The sequence below is a fragment of the Ambystoma mexicanum genome, chromosome 6q (assembly GCF_040938575.1).
Source record: "Ambystoma mexicanum isolate Mex_15411 chromosome 6q, UKY_AmexF1_1, whole genome shotgun sequence".
Taxonomy (NCBI): Eukaryota; Metazoa; Chordata; class Amphibia; order Caudata; family Ambystomatidae; genus Ambystoma; species Ambystoma mexicanum.
In genome coordinates, this window is record NC_090937.1 from 977,629,011 (window position 1) to 977,650,476 (window position 21,466).

Here is a 21,466-nt window from a genome sequence, read left to right on the forward strand (position 1 = left end):
CCATGACTCCCTGTTTTCTGTACTTGTCATTAAACAGACTCCCTTTGCCAAACCATCGAGTTGTCCTTGTTGATTGGTGTTGGAGTAATGAATTTGCACCCCCATCCATCTCAAGGGTGCAGCTATCTCGTCTTAAAGTACTTCTGAGCAAGCCCTGGCTCTATGGGCTGGCCGGGGGTCTCAGAGTACAGGGGCTCCTGGGCTTTGTGTGCCGTGGTGTTGATTGTTGTTTATTGAGTGATAGTTAGTTATCCTTTGTTTTGCTTTTGTTATGAAAAAGGAGGAGTGTGATGTTGCCCCTTTAAGGGCTGCACGCACGCGGCGAAGTGATGGTGCACTCTGCCGCGTGCAGTATAAATAAAGGGGGTGTTCCCGGCCGCTTACAGCGACCGGGGAGCCCGAACCACATGTACCTGTACGAGTGAAGTCTGTGGAGGGAGGGGGCTCACGGACACCCGCTACGAGGCGGGAACAACCACCACACTGATCAGGGTCCTTCAGCAATAGACAGTATTTGGAATGATGGACCGAAATTTCAGGATGCAACTCATTAGAAATGAGTCGAACGAGGTTGCTGTTCTCGGCAGAGGTGCTTTTCATGGCCTACGCTGCCAAAAACTTACCAAAAAAGTGCCCTTAAGGTCTAGCGCGCCTCCCATGGCTGCTGTTTGTGGACAAAGTTTGTGTTGGGGGGAAACATGCTTGTGGCGCAGTACGCAACACTTCAGTCCTTCGCCACCACCAGCCAGTTTAGTGCATACACTGCTCTCTGATGATTTTTCCATGCTTGGGAAAGAGCCCGGCAATAGGGCTGCCCCAGCCATTGGCATGGCCTTTGTAAAGTGCTTCTTGGCTAAGCACTTCATTTTCAACAAAAAACATGATAAGGATGGGCAGGCCAAGTACTTGGCATCTTCTGTGGTAACGCTACAGTAGCTCTGCTGTTGCCGCCTAAAGATGATTTTCAACATTGTAGAAGCATTATAGCAGAATCAGCAGCGGGCACTGTGTAACAGGCAAGCGCCCTGCTGCTGTTTAATTCTTCGTCTAAAGCTCCCTTTCTAATTAAGGAATGTGCAGCAAGTTCGGACAAGGCGCAGCAGGTTGCCATCGTTGTTTTTTTTAAATATTGTTATTTCAATAGCTTTACAAGCGGCGTCCAAAAAAAGTCCCACGGATATACCTGCAAGTCGGCACTGCCTGTCACGCCAGAGACGGCCGCTAGAGGGCTTCGGTTGTTATAGTAATTAATTGGACGCACACGCCCGCCGGGCCTGGGAGGAGCCGGGCTGCGGGTGCCCAGGAAGCAGCATGCACTGAAGCTTCAGGTGTGCCAGCCCGCGGGCCCCCCACCCCCAGAGAAAGCCGCAGCCTGCGAGGGCAGCATGTGCCTGCTGCCCCCGGGGCTGCCTCCTCCCTGGACACCTGCAGCTGCTGTGACGAGAGGGGCCCCGGCCGGACTGCTGCTGCTGCTGAGTGCTGACGCCCCTGCTTGCCACAGAGGGGGCACCGCGGCGGGACCCAGCCGCCAGTGCATGCATTGCCCCGGGCGGCTGTGCCAACGTAGTTTTAAAGGGACTTTAAACAGTTTATTTATTTTTTTATTTAATGTGCCCCTTTGGACAGGAAATGAAGACCTTGGCTGTTTGGCTCTTGGGACTGGACTGACCGCCCTGGGAGGGAGCTCCATGCCATACCTCAGTCTCTGTGAGTTCCCTGGAGGTTTGAGGTGACCGGGCACCCCGGGCCGATGGAGAAGTGCCTGCAGATCGCGCCGCACTCCCTGGCGGTGGTGCTGAGCCACCCCGAGGACGCGCAGGCCCGCCTGCTGGTGGTGGGCGAGCGGCTGCAGGAGCACCGCCTGGGCTACGAGATCTTCGCCAACTTCAAGGCGGAGAACATGCAGCACTTCTGGAACAAGCGGGTCACCGAGGCCATGGCCGAGACCTTCTTCCTGGGCTGGATCGACGAGCGCGTCCTGCTGCTGCAGGGCAAGGAGGAGCACCTGGGGGTGCTGCGCGAGGGCTGGGTGCGGAGGGCGCTGCGGCCCCCGCAGGGCTTCGCCATCAAGTACCTAGGTAAGGTGGTAGTTAGCCCCCTGCCCCGCGCGGCTCATGCTGCCAGGGCAGCTTTTATCATTGCTGTTACACCAACGAATACATGGTGCCAAATGGTGGCCGGTTTTGCCTTCGTTGGTTTTATTATTATTTATTATTTTTTATGTATTGTGCCATAGTCAAAATTCAACTTTTAACGCATTATTATTGTTTCCCATGATTCCAGTTTTTTTTGCATATCCAGTTATAAAAGTTGTGCGCTGAGGAAAATGAATGTTTCGAAGTGTCATTTTTTCCCCTAAACACAGTGGATGCAACATGAAACTCTTGTGAAAGCTGTGCACTGTTTGTGTCAGCCGTTTGGCCGGTATTGGGCAGTGGGTCCGCTGAATGCCCGAGTGTGGCATTAACTAGGCGGGGGGTACGGCCCGTGCTGTGTTTTGTAGGGCAAAGTATTTGAATAGTCCGTGTCGCATTTGCAGTGTGTGCTCACGGTCAATGTGTGTTGGCTTCTCGGTATTGGTGTGACAGCCACCCACACCGAGTCGCTGTGCCCACTGGTGGGTGAGCGACAGGACGCCCGCCTCAAATTCTGCTGCTCTTGCAAAGGGTGGCAAGGGGGTAGGCTGTCCCCCCCCCCCTCTTTTCATTAATGTCTGGCCCACAGTTACTGCTCCACGTCAGCAGCAGGCATACTCTACGGGAGGATAATTTGAGTCTCAGGAGGAGGGGGAGGGGGGGGGGGCAACACCTAGGTATAGTGTGCAGCCCCAGCACTGGGAACGTGAGGCATGCAGGGACGGTGAGGAAACACCCCATGGTGCTGTGCACACGCCCTGCAGCTGAAATGCGTGCACATGCCAGGCATATGCAGCTGAAATGCGTGCACATGCCAGGCAGTGGATGTAAGCTGCAGCGCCACCCGGGGGACCCAGTCTGGTGCGGACTGGCGTGCTGTATATATTCTCAAGGGTAGGCTTTGTGGGCCTAGGGCCACTCTGGATGGGCCTGAGTTTGTCTACAGGTGTGGCATATTACTTTTTGTGCATGTCAAAATATTCCAGGTGTTGCTGTTACTATAGCGTAGGTTTTCCTGTGTCCACGGAGAATAGCTGATCCCACGTGTGTACGCAGCCCTTCTCGCCACGGCCTCCGATTGCTAAGCGCCCGAGACCTCGGAAGGACGGGCGGTTGCCGCACTGCCGGGATCTGGACTTGCCAAGTGCAGGCTGGCACGTGTGGCGCGCTGCACACACATGTTTCATCGTCTATGAAGTTTGCTGTCCCCCCTTTAGGTGCCGAGTGGCTCCTGTTTGGTGTAATCGCTTGAGACTTCCCTCTTAACTGCTACTGAGCCGTCCACGTTTGCCCGTTTCTGCGCCTTGGGCATTCTCTAATTGGGTGGCGGGGCTCGCGCCTCTGCCTTATGCGCTTTTCCGGGTGTGCTAAACTAATATTTTCATTTGTGTTTGGGATTCGTCCTATTTCTAATCTGCTCCCATTTTTGCACACGAGTCGACAAACGCCCAGGACCATACGGCTTAATCAAATGGTGAATCCAGTTTCACAATCAGTCGTCTCCTGGTTCCACAGTGGGCCACTTCCACCACCACCACACGCATGCCCTGTGCTGTGCCCCCCGCTCTCTGCTTAATAGTGCATCGCAGAGCGGCGAGGGCCGTGTGGAACTTCGTGACAGGTGCCAGTCCTGCACGGCCGCACCGTGCAGAGGCGGTGGCCTCTTGTTGTATTATGTGGGTTACTGCGAATGTACAAAATCATACGAACGAGCCATGGGTCGCCTTTTGTTTGGGTGGCACACTGGGTGCAGCAGACCCCGGTTGTGGCTGCCCCGACTGGCAGCAGAGCCAAAGGGGACTTTCTATATGGAACCTCTTTTTAATGGCGGGGTGCCTGTGTAGAAAGTGAGTGCTGCATAGATGCATTAGAGTGCCTGGCAGACGGTGGAGACTGTATCCTTATTAGCCGGGTAGGCTCTAGAAACGGATCCCTGTGTGCCTGGGTGCCGGTAGGTGGCCGCCCTTCGCTTGGCTGCAGAAACCCAAACTCCTCGTGCTAGATTCGCAGGAAACGCTGCCCTCTTCTCCCCTTGCACGCCCATGGAGCGCCGTGTAACCGTAGCCTTCCTGCCCCCGCGGCCGAGCCGGCGGTGGAGCAGCGCCCGAACCTGCCCCACGGCCCGGCAGCTGAGCGAGGGAGCGCGGGAGCGCGGCCTCACCTGTAACCGATCTGCAGCAGCGACGGCTGCACTTACTCTGTAAGCTGAAACTGCATCGTTGTGTTATGCACTGGCGCCCCCTGCAGGCAGGAATCTGCATCGGGAGAGATTGGGATGCCGTTTCCCCGCACCCAGGAAGGCAGCGAGCAGGCACCGGCACGGGCCTCAGCGGGGGTGGCAGGTGCCTGTCTACGGAGGGGGTGCATTTAAGCACTATTTTGCTGTTTTTTTACCCGAGAGTTTCTGTATGTGTTAAAAAAAATTATTAGCATGGTATAAAACGCCAATGAATGTTATAATATTTAACTCTTGTTTTAGCAATTGTTAAATATGAAGTTTACTGACTTGTTAATGGTTTTCCTTTTCTTTTATGTGGTACAGGTTTTCATAACCCAAACGCACAAAATATATATACGAAACGCCAAACAGACTGATCTGGCATGCAGCAGAACCGCAACTGCGCATGTCCACAGCATAATTTCAAAAGGGCTGCGATTCTAAACGGGCGGTTAGCGTCGGTGAAGCCAATATAGAGCTGGAGACTGGGTACTACCGTTAGTGTCTAAAATATGGTGGGAATGATCAACAGGGACGGCGTCAGGGCCTTTCAACTTTTTTTTAAGCTGTTGACAATCCTGTCATTTAATGTGCGCTTTGAACGCACACAGGAGCAGCTATTTTTTGCTGACTGTGGTCAACTTAATTCAAGGCTTTAAAATGTGCGCTTTGGTGAGCATAGGTTACAGACTGCCTTTGCATCATCCAGCAGGGTCTTTATCTCCACATTAGCAGCTTCCTAACAAAGAGCAATTACTAGCTCTGCAGTGGACAGTCAACCTTTCAGCTACCAGCTGGTTGCCCTGCCCATGATAATCTCCGGCGATTAGCATGCCCCGTGTATTTCATACTGAAATGGCCCCCCACAAATCTTTAGCCGGCCCTGGTGATTGGGCTAGAGCCAGGGTCTCCAACCAGTAGACCGTGAGCTACTGGTAGCTCTCCTGGGGCTTCCCAGTAGCTCTTTGCATCAGACACCAAAATGAGCACTGAGTTTATTTTGGTGCCTGAAATCCCGGGGCCTCTTCCCCTGCCGCCTCGGCTGAATTCTCTGACTTAACATGCGAGCAAATTGCATGAATTGGGGATTTGTTAAACTAGCAGAGGATTTTATTTTGGCAAAGCAAAATGTGCTAAATGCTGATACATTGATTGAAATACTCTTCAGATTTATTTTGCTCATGCAGCCCCAAAAAAGACCCAAACTACCCTTGTTGAAATCCTGAAGACGGATTTGGATGCACCATCCAACAAAAAGGCAAAAGGTGCCCATTTCCATCCAGAGTGGGAAACCATGGTTTGTCTTCCAGCATAAAAAGAAAATGTGCATCTTTCATCTACAGTGCACAATTTACGGTGGGGAAAAAGCATAACCTGATAGACATTTTGCAATAATACACACAAACTATGAAAATAATGTCCCCAAGGGAAGCTGCCTGCGATCCTAAAACGTTGGTAAACTTAATGCTGCAGCGCAAATTCTGTTACAGAGTCATCCTTCAAAGTTGCTCATTATTTGATGAAAAACAAATGTACTTTTGCAAATGGTGCAGTTGTGCAGGATGCAGCAACTCCAGTGACAGCTTGTTGTTAAAGATTTTAAAAACGTCCTGAATTAATGTCTGCCATGTCAGGTGTGCGATTGGCGGGCTCTGCAAATATGCCCTTTTCAGATGGACTTCCTGAAATCAAAACTTTGATCCCATCTATCAGCATCTGAGTGCTGTGCTGTTTCAAGCTGCACACCAAATGACTGAATGCTAGTGGAGAGCAAGCAGTGTCAGCCCTCACATCGAATGTCCCGATTAGTTTCCTACATTCTGATACTTTTGGACAATTAGCTACTAATAAAGAAAAGAATGTAGTAAAGATGTTTTTGAAGTTGTTAATGTGAGAAATGCACGTTATTCCTTGTTTTATATAAAGAGCAAATACATGGAACAAAATAATCTTGATACAAGTTTTCATACTCGTGGACATCAACACCCCAGTAGCTCTCGCCAGTAGCCCTTAACTACAAGTAGCTCTTGCCAACGTAAAGGTTGGAGACCCCTGGGCTAGAGGGTCTGCCTCCGGCCATTTGCCTCCATTATCTGGGAATGTATTGCTGAGTCGGCAATAGTGACCCTAGTTTTGTTGCAGGTGGGTTACCATAGGAAGACCACATTTTCAGATGCTTGTAACTTTGGAGCCATTTTACAAAAACGCTCTAACATTTCTCAAAAATCCAACTGGAAAGTTTGTGCAGTTCCCTCGGGTGGGGGCAGGGGGCAAATTGTTATGGGTAAGGATTTCAAAACGTACATTTGCAGCGCAAACTTCCTAGGCAAATTGGTCCTCCTCTCCCTTATTGCAGAAACAGCTTACACCAAACCTACGCCAGAGCCTGCTCCTTGATCCCACAATCTCGTAACCTGCGTTTGGTTTGGTTCCATTTAGATGTTTCTACAAGGTACCCGAAAACATGTCCAGCATTGCGTTACAGCCAGTTTGAGTTCAGGCCTGCATGCCTAGATTTCGGAACCTGATTGGTCCATTTCGATCCACGGACATTCCCGTGTCTATGAGCAAGAGCAAGTTGCTTAGTTACTTGAAAGAAAGCAAATCTGATTGGTTAGAGACAGACTGAACATGTTACAGCTGCCCGCTGTCTGGATCAGCAGACTTTGCAGAAAGGGGCACGTAGCAACGCAACCCTCTGGTGCGTACCACAAACCTATTCTTCTAAAAACCCCAAAGATCTGTAAATCAGGTAAACAGATTCCAGGGGACTTGCAGACCTAGCACTTCAAATGTGCTGGGTATCTTTGAGGTGGCACCAGACTCAGTGGGCACTCTGCGTCACTTTGAGGTGCCCCCATAATTGGTGGGTACTCTGGGTCCCTCTGAGGGGCCCAATGCTCGGTGGAGACCCTTGGTCGCTTTGAGGTCCCACCATGCTTTGTAGGCACCCTGGGCAGAGCCGGCACAAGACATGGGCGACCTGGGTGATCGTCTGGGGCACCACATTAGCGACGCTGCTATGCCAGCTTGGGAGAGTCTTTCAAGGGCTCCTCCGAGCTGGCGCGGGGAAGGCGCCCTATTGAAATGAAAAGCGCCCTGCTCCCGTGCTAGCGCCGGGCGCTCCAGCATGGGAGTGGGGCACTTTTCATTTCAATAGAGCGCCCATGCTGGTGTGGCAGTGGCGCTCTATTTAAGTGATAGGCGCCCCCCTCGAGCATTGGAGCAGGGCGCTTTTAATTTCAATAGAGCGCTGCTGCTGACCCGCGTGGGGCAGTGTGGCAGCGGCATCCATTTAAGGGATAGGCGCCCCGCACCATAATGGGAGCGGGGCGCTTTTCATTTCAATAGAGCACAGTTGGTACACCAGCATGGGGCAGACTTTCAAAGGCTGCCCCATGCTGGTGTGGCAGTGGCATCCTTTTAAGTGATAGGAGCGCTTCAGCATGGGAGCGGGGCACTTTTCATTTCAGAAGGGCATGGCTGCTACACCCGCCATGCCAGTGTGGCAGTGCAACCGCAAATTAGGCCTGGTCCCAGGTGGGGGCGGCAAATTTAGTTTCCCCCCGGGGGCTGCCAATGCTAAAGCCAGTTTGAGCCTAGGGTATCTTTGAGGTGCGGTCCGGCGTGGTGGGCACTTTGTCACTTTGAAGTGCCACATGCTCGGCTATTCTGCTTCACTTTGGAGAGGTTTCGGTGCTCGTCTGCACTTAAGTTACTCTGTTTTTTTCCATGGGGGGCCTCGCAGAGTGCAGTGCCTTGTGTGCGCAGCTTCACAGCGCCAGGAGCCGTAGATTCTCTCTGGCAGAGCCCTCACCCTGGAACGCGCTGTGTCCTTTGATCTCAGGGCATGACAAAATGGCTTCACGATCAAAGGGGGTCACTGCTTTGACTAATTGAGCCGCTACCCTAAGCTTAAGCCTGTGTGTTTACCGTGGGCCTGGTTAATGCCTGTTTACAGTTCATTTCAATAGAAGATTTGCATCTAGTGCTCACTCCTGCCCTCACTAATTGGGGGTGTCCTAACATTTGCCGAGAGCGTTCTCAGAGGAGGGGTGCTCTAATTGGTATTAGAGCCCCCAAGCTTTGCATTATCATTGGCTAAACAACTACTTATCTATTGAGACACCCTTCTAACCTAGCCTAGGTGCACACCTGATCTGCTATTGACAGATTGTGAGCGCAAAGACTCAAGAAGAGGAAATGAATGCAGCTGTGCTCAATGATGCACGACTTGCGTTTTGTAGCGCCCTGATGCGTTTTGAAGCAGCGTATAGGGTCCATACTGCTCCAGTCCTTTCTTGCTAACCCAAATACCCTAATCACCCTTTCTAATCGATATGAAGAGGAGTATTGGGTTGGGTTTCAATCGAACTCTGAGACATGGTCTAATCTTCCTCTGCATCAGTCACAGCACAATATCAAATGATTGAAAATGAAAATTGTACTAACAACCCAAGTAAAAGCAAGGAGAGTCCTCCCGAGACTGCCCACTGCCCTCACACACCCCACGAAAGGGTTTAGACATGGTACAGTCCAGACAATGGATCAGACCTGTACACAGCAATCCAAACGCAAGTGCCCTTTCATTTCGTGACCACAGCGTTTCCCGCCACGTCTTCAAAAATCACTTACAGCGCGAAACGTGGCGGTAACCAGGCAATGAAGGTGTCCTTGATTTTGGATTGTTGTGTGTCGTTCCTATCTCTTTTGTCATTTCAAAACACAATAGGGGTCGTTTCTGTAAAAAAACATTTTTTAAAAAACCACTGAAACCTCAGTCAGATTATCTAGAAAAGGAGCCTCGTGCCTGCGTTGAAAGTGCGCGTGTTTCTGGAAATATAATTTACACATTTCTCTCTTGCGTTTCATTTCTCCAAGTTTGTATTTTGGGTGTTGAATTTGAAATAAATAACATATCAGCAGTTTGGCAAGTAGAACTCGCAGGGGGACTTGGGAACTACTTATAAGTGCCTGACGTCAGCAGGCCGCTCGGTTGCATCAAGTTCTGGGAAGGCTCATGGCCATGGCGGGGTTCCTGGGGAATTCTGTGGATATGCTTTAGCTAAGCTGCCACTTCTGCCACATTATCTGCATCAAGTTCTGGGAAGGCTCATGGCCATGGCGGGGTTCCTGGGGAATTCTGTGGATATGCTTTAGCTAAGCTGCCACTTCTGCCACATTATCTGCATCAAGTTCTGGGAAGGCTCATGGCCATGGCGGGGTTCCTGGGGAAATCTGTGGATATGCTTTAGCTAAGCTGCCACTTCTGCCACATTATCTGCATCAAGTTCTGGGAAGGCTCATGGCCATGGCGGGGTTCCTCGGGAATTCTGTGGATATGCTTTAGCTAAGCTGCCACTTCTGCCACATTATCTGCATCAAGTTCTGGGAAGGCTCATGGCCATGGCGGGGTTCCTGGGGAATTCTGTGGATATGCTTTAGCTAAGCTGCCACTTCTGCCACATTATCTGCATCAAGTTCTGGGAAGGCTTATGGCCATGGCGGGGTTCCTGGGAAATTCTGTGGATATGCTTTAGATGAGCTGCCACTTCTGCCACATTATCTGCATCAAGTTCTGGGAAGACTCATGGCCATGGCGGGTTTCCTGGGGAATTCTATGGACATGCTTTAGCTAAGCTGCCACATTATCTGCATCAAGTTCTGGGAAGGCTCATGGCCATGGCGGGGTTCCTGGGGAATTCTGTGGATATGCTTTAGCTAAGCTGCCACTTCTGCCACATTATCTGCATCGAGTTCTGGGAAGGCTCATGGCCATGGCGGGGTTCCTGGGGAATTCTGTGGATATGCTTTAGCTAAGCTGCCACTTCTGCCACATTATCTGCATCAAGTTCTGGGAAGGCTCATGGCCATGGCGGGGTTCCTGGGGAAATCTGTGGATATGCTTTAGCTAAGCTGCCACTTCTGCCACATTATCTGCATCAAGTTCTGGGAAGGCTCAATGCCCAATGGCGGGGTTCCTGGGGAATTCTATGGACATGCTTTAGCTAAGCTGCCACTTCTGCCACATTATCTGCATCAAGTTCTGGGAAGGCTTATGGCCATTGCGGGGTTCCTGGGGAATTCTGTGGATATGCTTTAGCTAAGCTGCCACTGCTGCCACATTATCTGCATCAAGTTCTGGGAAGGCTCATGGCCATGGCGGGGTTCCTGGGGAATTCTGTGGATATGCTTTAGATGAGCTGCCACTTCTGCCACATTATCTGCATCAAGTTCTGGATAGGGTCATGGCCATGGCGGGGTTCCTGGGGAATTCTGTGGATATGCTTTAAATGAGCTGCCACTTCTGCCACATTATCTGCATCAAGTTCTGGGAAGGCTCATGGCGGGTTTCCTGGGGAATTCTATGGACATGCTTTAGCTAAGCTGCCACTTCTGCCACATTATCTGCATCAAGTTCTGGGAAGACTCATGGCCATGGCGGGGATCCTGGGGAATTCTATGGACATGCTTTAGCTAAGCTGCCACATTATCTGCATCAAGATCTGGGAAGGCTCATGGCCATGGCGGGGTTCCTGGGGAATTCTGTGGATATGCTTTAGATGAGCTGCCACTTCTGCCACATTATCTGCATCAAGTTCTGGGAAGACTCATGGCCATGGCGGGGATCCTGGGGAATTCTATGGACATGCTTTAGCTAAGCTGCCACATTATCTGCATCAAGATCTGGGAAGGCTCATGGCCATGGCGGGGTTCCTGGGGAATTCTGTGGATATGCTTTAGATGAGCTGCCACTTCTGCCACATTATCTGCATCAAGTTCTGGGAAGACTCATGGCCATGGCGGGTTTCCTGGGGAATTCTATGGACATGCTTTAGCTAAGCTGCCACATTATCTGCATCAAGTTCTGGGAAGGCTCATGGCCATGGCGGGGTTCCTGGGGAATTCTGTGGATATGCTTTAGCTAAGCTGCCACTTCTGCCACATTATCTGCATCAAGTTCTGGGAAGGCTCATGGCCATGGCGGGGTTCCTGGGGAAATCTGTGGATATGCTTTAGCTAAGCTGCCACTTCTGCCACATTATCTGCATCAAGTTCTGGGAAGGCTCAATGCCCAATGGCGGGGTTCCTGGGGAATTCTATGGACATGCTTTAGCTAAGCTGCCACTTCTGCCACATTATCTGCATCAAGTTCTGGGAAGGCTTATGGCCATTGCGGGGTTCATGGGGAATTCTGTGGATATGCTTTAGCTAAGCTGCCACTGCTGCCACATTATCTGCATCAAGTTCTGGGAAGGCTCATGGCCATGGCGGGGTTCCTGGGGAATTCTGTGGATATGCTTTAGATGAGCTGCCACTTCTGCCACATTATCTGCATCAAGTTCTGGATAGGGTCATGGCCATGGCGGGGTTCCTGGGGAATTCTGTGGATATGCTTTAAATGAGCTGCCACTTCTGCCACATTATCTGCATCAAGTTCTGGGAAGGCTCATGGCCATGGCGGGTTTCCTGGGGAATTCTATGGACATGCTTTAGCTAAGCTGCCACTTCTGCCACATTATCTGCATCAAGTTCTGGGAAGACTCATGGCCATGGCGGGGATCCTGGGGAATTCTATGGACATGCTTTAGCTAAGCTGCCACATTATCTGCATCAAGATCTGGGAAGGCTCATGGCCATGGCGGGGTTCCTGGGGAATTCTGTGGATATGCTTTAGATGAGCTGCCACTTCTGCCACATTATCTGCATCAAGTTCTGGGAAGACTCATGGCCATGGCGGGGATCCTGGGGAATTCTATGGACATGCTTTAGCTAAGCTGCCACATTATCTGCATCAAGATCTGGGAAGGCTCATGGCCATGGCGGGGTTCCTGGGGAATTCTGTGGATATGCTTTAGATGAGCTGCCACTTCTGCCACATTATCTGCATCAAGTTCTGGGAAGACTCATGGCCATGGCGGGGATCCTGGGGAATTCTATGGACATGCTTTAGCTAAGCTGCCACATTATCTGCATCAAGTTCTGGGAAGGCTCATGGCCATGGCGGGGTTCCTGGGGAATTCTGTGGATATGCTTTAGATGAGCTGCCACTTCTGCCACATTATCTGCATCAAGTTCTGGGAAGACTCATGGCCATGGCGGGTTTCCTGGGGAATTCTATGGACATGCTTTAGCTAAGCTGCCACTTCTGCCACATTATCTGCATCAAGTTCTGGGAAGACTCATGGCCATGGCGGGGATCCTGGGGAATTCTATGGACATGCTTTAGCTAAGCTGCCACATTATCTGCATCAAGTTCTGGGAAGGCTCATGGCCATGGCGGGGTTCCTGGGGAATTCTATGGACATGCTTTAGCTAAGCTGCCACATTATCTGCATCAAGTTCTGGGAAGGCTCATGGCCATGGCGGGGTTCCTGGGGAATTCTGTGGATATGCTTTAGATGAGCTGCCACTTCTGCCACATTATCTGCATCAAGTTCTGGGAAGACTCATGGCCATGGCGGGTTTCCTGGGGAATTCTATGGACATGCTTTAGCTAAGCTGCCACATTATCTGCATCAAGTTCTGGGAAGGCTCATGGCCATGGCGGGTTTCCTGGGGAATTCTATGGACATGCTTTAGCTAAGCTGCCACATTATCTGCATCAAGTTCTGGGAAGGCTCATGGCCATGGCGGGTTTCCTGGGGAATTCTATGGACATGCTTTAGCTAAGCTGCCACTTCTGCCACATTATCTGCATCAAGTTCTGGGAAGACTCATGGCCATGGCGGGGATCCTGGGGAATTCTATGGACATGCTTTAGCTAAGCTGCCACATTATCTGCATCAAGTTCTGGGAAGGCTCATGGCCATAGCGGGGTTCCTGGGGAATTCTATGGACATGCTTTAGCTAAGCTGCCACATTATCTGCATCAAGTTCTGGGAAGGCTCATGGCCATGGCGGGTTTCCTGGGGAATTCTATGGACATGCTTTAGCTAAGCTGCTACATTATCTGCATCAAGTTCTGGGAAGGCTCATGGCCATGGTGGGTTGGTTAACTGGGAAATTTGGTGCATAGGCGCAACAGGGTGCCTGCCACCCTCCACACCCACAGTTCTGGAGCCTGTGGCATTTGAGAGGTTTCAACTCTAGTTGCATCAGAGTGGGAGTGTATTTCTGACCCTCACTCTATAATGCAACCGATGCAGCGTGCATTAATGGCATTTGCAAAGAATTTCCAAGTACATAGGTACTTCTGGGAGGATTTGTTCATCTTTTCGACAACATTAAAGACAATGTTTTTTAGAACTTTTGCCTAAACTCTAATAGTAATAGTCTTCACCTCGCACTTTATAGAGTCTGGCTGACTGTGGCCCAACATTTACTATAACTTTGTAGTTATTGATTTTAGGACATTTTCAAGAATTGTAAAGATTAATGAATTTAGAACTGCAATTGAATCGTAAACATGTTTTCAAACTGTGTTTGAATGTTTTAGATTAATGTGTTTTGTATATTTATTTGCAAGTGTAAAGACACTCGTCTGTCTGATTCACTTCTTGGTGGTGTGCAAGGGTTAGTATGCATATGTTGTTCTGGCAAGCGTGAAAGGGGGTAGGGCCGGCATATATGGTGGTGGCAGGCCTCCTGATTTTCGTTGGGCACTATCAGTATGAAGGGGGGCATTACTGTTTTGGCAAATATATTTGTGGCAAGCCTATGATTTGCTTTGGCATAGCCAGCATGAAACGGGCCAGCTCTGGCATATATTGTTGTGGCAAGTCGTATGATTTCCTTTGGGCACAACTTGCATGGAAGGGGCAGTGCTGGCATGTATTGTAGGGACCAGCCTAATTATTTGCTTTGAGATCAGCCAGCTATAAAGGTGGCATCATTGCAATATATTGTTGTGACACTGATTTAGCTAAAATGTGGCTGCAGACTCTCGAGTGGGCACCTTCCGATAGAACAAGCGGCACCCGTACCTTATATAATAATTCATTTATTGAGGTCACGGGCCACACAAGCTGCTTTTCAGACCAGTCACATGACTTAATGTGGACACAGCTACCATGAAAGGTTTGTGAGGGGGACTGACGTATTGCTGACGTGCTGCATGATCTGTTTTGGCCACAGGCTGCATTCCCATTATTTCACTGCGGCAATGCTGGCATATCTTTTAGAGACTTTGTTCTGACAAAACCAGCATGAAAAAGGGGCATCACTGGCATATATTGTGGACGGGCTTCATGATCTGCTTTGGGCAAAACCAACTTGAAAGCTGGGCAGTGCCTTTGAGAAAGGCCTCATGATAGTTTTAGCCACAAGTGACAGGTAATTCGTGGTGTAAATTGTGAGACAGGGGCCCGGGATTTTCTTTGGCTGTGGCCAGCATGAAAATACATTGCAAAATACTTCTATGTACTGTCCGCGGCCTGGCATCTACTTGACTATTTCATTTGTTCCCCCCTCCCCCACAACACCGATCCAACGTTCCACGAGCCTCATTGTGGGTTTGGTTCGAGTGCTGATTCTTCTAAACCAAATTGCAGTTGCCATCACCGGTTACTGTGGAATTTCCACTCGGTTATGATTTGTGGTTAGACACATTCTTACGTCCTATAGGGAATGGAGCAATGGCATATGGGGAAGTTCCACCCTTTATGTGGAAGTAATACCACCTTGCCTACGCGGTGGAGGCATTGTCTCCTGATGGGGTTTCCACTCTCAATCAGGAATACTGGGAAAAAAAGGTGGTAAATATTTTATTGCCAGGTTTTTTTCCTCTTACCTCAAAACTCGTAATGAGGCTCTATGACTTTACACCCAATTCTTCTGGCATTTTTGCTATAAAATGCCAGAAAAATGCTCCGATCCATTTCTAATAAGGGCTCAAAAGGCAGCAGCAGCAGGGCCATCATGCCTTCAATGGAGAGCCACAACCATGGCTTTCCCCCTGCCCCTGGGAAGATGTGTGCTATGGAGGGAGTTGTTTCCAGCCACCTGCAAGAAAAATTAAGTGTGAAAAATACAAGTACCAGAATCCTTAGAGTCAATTAACTTGCCACACCTGAAAAGGAAATGAAGACACGCCTGAAAAAGCAAAGAAACAGCCTCCCTGAAGATTGATGGAGTCATGAAAACGTGCGTTTGGAGGAGAAGCGAATGCAGGAAAACTTGACTGGCAACAGAGCGCCTTCCTTGTCACCAATTTTTAAACATTTCTAATAATTTCCAGTGGGAGAACCTCCCTGGTTTGCTGCAGGGTCGCTCGCTGTACTCACTTGTGCCAAATGCCTAGAAACATTTTTGCCCCACCACTTTCAAACTTGACCAGTCGACTATGCTCCGCTAGTCGCAGTCTCTAATCAAAATATTCATAAACCATCTTTCCCGGCTTTGTTTGAATCCTTACACACTTGACTCTGTTTCCCAAAGTGGGCAAGAGCCCTTACTTACAGATCAGTCTCCCTGATGAGCTATGCCACGATGGTCCATGCCAGGAGGTGGAGTGTAACAATGGCCCATCGATTGCCCACCCTTCGATAGAAGAGTTCCCTGTAGTTCCCAACATGTTGCTCACTAGCACACAGTGCGCTCTGAGTCTGCTGCCCAGCGAAGATAGCCTGCGTGCTTTTAGTGCACACTCCATGATAGGGTGTTCACTTTCAGCCCCAGGTGGTCCGGCATAAGAGAAGCAGAGAGATTTCGAAATATTAGAAGGTGGCATTCAGACCACTGTCAGCCATCATTTATCAACATATCTGAACTTTGGCAGAGGGGGCTTTAAATGTTCAAGCTGCTCCTTGAATAGTAACCATATACAAATACTATTTAGATTTAAGTTTGAGAACCCTAGTTTTGCAGCTACTGATGTTGTAGAGGCATAGGGGTTTTGATGGCTGGCGGGGCTCGTGGGCATATAATGGGGGGCCGCCGACCAGGTAGACGGCTGCATATGCTCGTGCCACTGGTGTGTTTTATTTAAAACACAATTGTTCTAGTGCTTTGCATGGATTAGTAAGGCTTAGAATTCGTTTGTATGCATGCATATCGATTTTGGATTTATAATTGTTTGATTGAAGTTGATGGCCTTGTCCTTGATCTCAGGAGTTCACCCAGCATGATATGATATGATAGGTTATTTATAACTCGCTTAATACCCAGAGGTTTCTAAGCCAGACCCGGGGATCGAACCTGTGGTGCTCCGTGTTGTCTTGCTTCCAAGGTGAGCACGTTGCCCCTGAGCTATCCTCCCGAGCATGGATTCCAGCGTGGTGATCCTGGGCTGCTTTCCATTCTTTGACTGGCATGTTGACATTCTCCTGTGTGCTTTGGTTCTCACTTCTTTATTCTAATGGAATTTACAGTAGGATCAAGTAACAAAGTAAGTGTATTTTGGAAACTATTTTGAAACGGCAGAAGGGTGAACACATTTTTATTTAGAAGAAATTGTCAGATCAGACATGCAAACATACACCTCAAGGGTGCATTGGGCATGTTTAGCGCTTTCAGGAATGCTCTTCCGCTGCAAGTTGAAGGTGACCTGGTGTCGCTCGGGCACTTCGAACAACAGCACCATTGCAAGTCTGTGCAGGTGACGCGTATCCAAAGGGAGAGGTGGGACACCGTGTGAATCGTCCTGGAGGAGTTTTGGGTTCTATACTCCTCCCCAGCAGGGGTCTCATTCATGGGCCGAGGGCAGACTATAATCTTCCAAAGAGTGTGAGCCAGCAAGGGAGCATCCAGACAACTATAGTACAGTAAGTACCAAACTGCCCAATCGTGGTTCTATTAGTACAAGCAAACTATTAAAAACACTAATAGCCCACCCCTCTAATGAGAAGCACAGTGAATGCAGAGTTTAGGTGTCAAGGGCACCTTGGCTATGAAGATTAGGGCGCTGCGTGTAACGGTCTTGAGAAAAGTCAACAAGTTCAGGTATATGGGCCTCATTACGGGTGTGCCTGTAACCGTCCGGTAATTCCCAGCGGGTTACCGGCAACCCCGCCTTACCGTCTCCACTGCCCAGTATTACCAGGATATTACCGGTGTTGGGCTTGCAGTACGTTTCCATGGAGTTCTATAGGACAACGTGGGATGGGATTCTGGCATTTTTCTGCCAGTAGGGCCCTGAACTACCGGCAGGTCAGGCCTGCCGGTAGATCAGTGCCCCTACCGCCAGACTTGTGGTTTGCTGGTCTGGAAATAATGCTGGTTACCGGCAATTTTTCCAGCATTCCTTCCAGACCCGCAAAGTTGTTATGAACACCTATGTCTTTTAAGGTATGAAGTGGGGTCTTAAACGTCACAAGGGCCCATAGGACAAGGCCAGGAGGGCGCAACCACCTTTTAAATACCTTATTGTTTTCTTTCAGGAGGGAGCTCGACCGCGTCGAGCCGGGTTCCTGGACCCTGTCCAGTGCATCGAATTAGGTCAGAGGCGGTCGAGATGCTTCAAAATGTTTTAGCAACATGGTAAAATTCAACAGCGGCAACTGCTCGGCTCAAAGAATCTTGGTACACATGGCAGTGCTGGGATCCATGCCGCTCGAAGGTTCAGGGTTTTGAGGCGGCGATTCATTTCAGGGGTGTGCTGGCTCGTCTGGGTCTGACAGCACTGAGCAGTTCGACAAGCAGCGTCAAAGAAGCTTGAGAAAGACCGCAATGTGCGGTTCGACTGGCTCACAGCCCTCGAAGCCATTTGAAGCATTTCTTGTCGAAGGCGGCATTGTTGGGTCTTTGCAGTGAAATGAATGGGTTTGGAGACGTTCCAACCAGGTCTAAATGGTTAGAAATTGCATCTAGTGCTAAACACAGCTTCTTCTGATCCTTTGGGTGCTGTGACACCTTCCACTGGGTCTCTCGGGACAGGTGAGTCCATCTCCTGCCCTTCCCAGCCAGGAAGGTTGTCAGAGACACTTGCAGGTGTGTCACTTCAGCAGGCTGAGGCTTGGACCTAGTGACCAAGCAGCAGTCAGGTCTTTTCAACTGCAGGTCCCTGCAAATGTTCCCCTGAAGAGGTTAGGGAGAAGGTCTGCATAATTTTTAAAAATCCTTATCTTCACCCCAATGGCTGGGGATTTAGGGCACTCTTTATCCGAACAAGGTTTTGTGAAAATCTTGTAAGAGGTTTCATGAAGATGATTCTGTTAAGGGGGGAAGAGGGCCTCGTACCCTTATATGGTACATTTTACAGAGTGGATTCTTCCATTCCATGCTTTCAGTGAGGGGCCAATGCCAGCTGTTACAAGGATTTTGCCTTCTGATGTCAGCTCCCTGTGACTAATCAACTTCCAGGACACCAGTGGTTATGGGATGAATATCGGTTTCTAAACCATCAATCTGCCCCACACCTCTAGCATACCAGAAGGGATCCGAACAGATTTTAAATGCAAATCAATTTGAATCTCCTTGTCCAATTTTGGTAACGTGGATGGAATGGCAGGCTTATCTCCGCAAGTCGTGGATTGTTGGTTAGTTGCAACACAGCGAAAATGCAATTATTATCCAATGATAAAAGGAACTGTCAAGTCATGGTTCTATACAAATATCTACTTTATTATTATCACCACAAGAGACAGTGCTAGCACACTACAAAATACAACCCACCCTGTAAAGCAATGCAGAGGACAGACAGTTTCAAGAAGGAAAGTCAATGCATTTAGGATACTGACAGTAGGGTAGCTCAAGGATACTTGGTTTCAGCACAAAGGGAGCAATGGGTCATAAAGAAATGTCTCTAAGGGCCTTCGGAGAAGGACCAGGGGGACAGAACCAAAATATACCTTGTGCTTGTAGAAGTTTTTTGTGCTCGACAGTGAAGCGTCTGTGTCAGGGTGCTTTGCAGCTTCTGGGACAGCGCTCAAGATGGGAGACAGCTGTGGGTATCGGGTGGCAGGCAGTTCAGCGAGTGAGGCTGGACGGACGGCTGCAGGTTGGACTACACGGCGGCTCTGGGTCTGGAGTCCTCGTCTCAGTGCTGGTTGGTGGGGCTGAAGCACTGGTCGAGGCATCTCGGATGAGGTGAGCGACTGTAGCGTGACAACAGTCAGTGGTGCAGTAGGTTGCAGCCCAAGGGGCTCGACTGGCTCAAAAATATGTCCTTAAAGGAGGACGCTGGTTGATGCTTGTCGATGCACTCCTCCCAGCTTCTTCACTGGGCTCATGTCTCCTTTAATGTAGATGGGCCAAAGCTGAGGGGAGTGTTGCAGGCAACTGCCTTGTCCTTGGTTTGGTTCAGAGACTCTCTGGCACTTCCCACCTGGGAAGCTTGCTGCAGAGCTTAGCAGGGCACGCTGTGTGCTGGCTGGGTACCGGTTCTGGAGCTGCTTGGAGGGTCCTCTGTATTCAGTATCTCCTTCTGTTCCCTGGGAGATGTTTAGGGAAGGGTTCTTTCTTCCCTCTTGGAACTCCTGGCCTTCCTTCACTGGTAGAAGCTGTAAGGCCGACTGTACCCTCAGCCAGGGTCCAAATGAGTTCTTGTTACTCCTTGGTGGCATATTCAGCAGGTCAATGAGAGTTTCATTCAAAAATTAAGTGATAGTGCTGCCTGGTTGAGTAATATTTTGACCGTGGGTGGAAGAGCAAACGGCGCTGCATAGTGCGTTTTGCGACTGCCCGTTGGAAGTGCGAACTGTATTTTGGTACAAAACTGGAGCTAGTACCTCCTAGAAACCAAATGCAACGAAAAAACAACCCAAGAATGTTTGTAATCGCTCCTAAATGAACATTGAAGATATAACTCCCAAACAGCAGCCGGCTGGGCCTAATGCCCACTGAAGATCACTCCCGACCTTCCTATGGAATGGCATTCACACCAATGAAGGCAGAAAATCCCTTCATGCGGGCAAGAGATGACAAAGTATTATCCCCATGTGGGTGTTCAATACTTTTAATTTGCACATTAAGAACGCTAGTGCTGTGCCATCTCTTGCACTGTTTCATCATCTGAGCATTTGCTACTTTTAAGAGCTGTTTCCTACTCCAGCACAGCGCTGTTTGTGGTTGCGCTGGTGGTATTTGCTCTCTAGCGTTATGGGGCCTGTTTCACAGAAGCCTTTTATGATGGTGCAATCCCAAAGAAAAACTCTGTGTGATTCAGGCCTCTAATAGCAGCTTTTCAGCTCCCTTCTGAAATGGCGCAACTTTAGCGCGGCCGTAACTGGCGCTACCGCTAACCCTTTTAGTCGATTTCGTGCAGCGCAGCTGACTGGAGAATGAAGTTTGCCGGCTCTTCAGTAGTATGAAGGCGAGATCAGACCCTCGTCAAGTAATCCTAGATATTCCAGAACTGTTTGTGGGGGGGAGGGGCAGGGGAGTCGTGAGGAAATGGCTGATTTCATGGAAATTAATTCCTGAGGGGTCGGATTATCCAACATTTGCACGATTTCTAAAAATTGAGCAAATGCTTTGATAATAGAGAATGGAGTAAACAGGATTTGTCGCAATCCGTATTATCTAAAAACATTTGCACTGGGGCAAAAATAAATCTTAGTTTTTTTTGTACTGTTTGCTGCTTAACATTGAAAGGAATCTGTTTGCTACAATTCTTTTCATGTTACTCATTAAACATAGTCAGGGGAGTTGCTAGGTCTGGAAAAGACCCGGGGCTACGCTGATGTCGGAACTGTTGGGACTGGGGGCTAGCTAGTCTTTTGGCTGTAGCTCCTGAGATTCTTTCCGGGGCTATAACCAAAAGATCAGGGGCTATAGTCCCCTTAGCCCCCCCCCCCTAGCAACGCCCCTGAACATAGTAAATAAAACAGCTTGTTTCCCTTTTGCCCTTGCGATAATTTTGGGTTTTTTTTTTAGATTTTTTTTTTTTTTAGACAATGCAAATTGGAGCTCAACCTGTTTGCTCAGTTCCCAATTATCTAAGCAGTAACATCAGTGCTAAATTCATTTGCTCCACTTGTTTGCACCAGTGCAAAGCTTTGCTGATGGGCCCCAGGATGCAGGATGAGTTGAAAGGCGTGCAGGCTACTTTGCGTGCACTTAAAGCCCATTTGCTGGCTTTTGCTGATAAGCTGCTTTAATGTCGTGCAATCTGACCCGTGGATCTGGTGTGCAAGCGAGAGCAGGGGCAGTGTAAACACTCCTTACACAGCAGCTCCCGAAGAAGCCCCAGTGACGCCCTGAACGCGTTTTGTTCTCTTTTGCAAGGACACCG

At 49.4% G+C, this 21,466-nt stretch overlaps 1 protein-coding gene across 2 annotated transcripts in view; it reads left to right on the plus strand.

Moving 5' to 3' along the window:
• Window positions 1–1,293: 1,293 nt before the first annotated feature.
• STOX2 (storkhead box 2) overlaps window positions 1,294–21,466 on the plus strand; it is a 587,281-nt gene continuing 567,108 nt past the window's right edge. Inside the window, exon 1 of one of the 2 annotated variants that reach the window (XM_069631479.1) lies at window positions 1,294–2,078. In XM_069631479.1, coding sequence (XP_069487580.1) covers window positions 1,751–2,078 — 328 coding nt within the window. In that variant the 5' untranslated portion in view covers window positions 1,294–1,750. The remainder of the gene's footprint in view (window positions 2,079–21,466) is intronic. The other variant, XM_069631478.1, reaches the window with a different exon arrangement.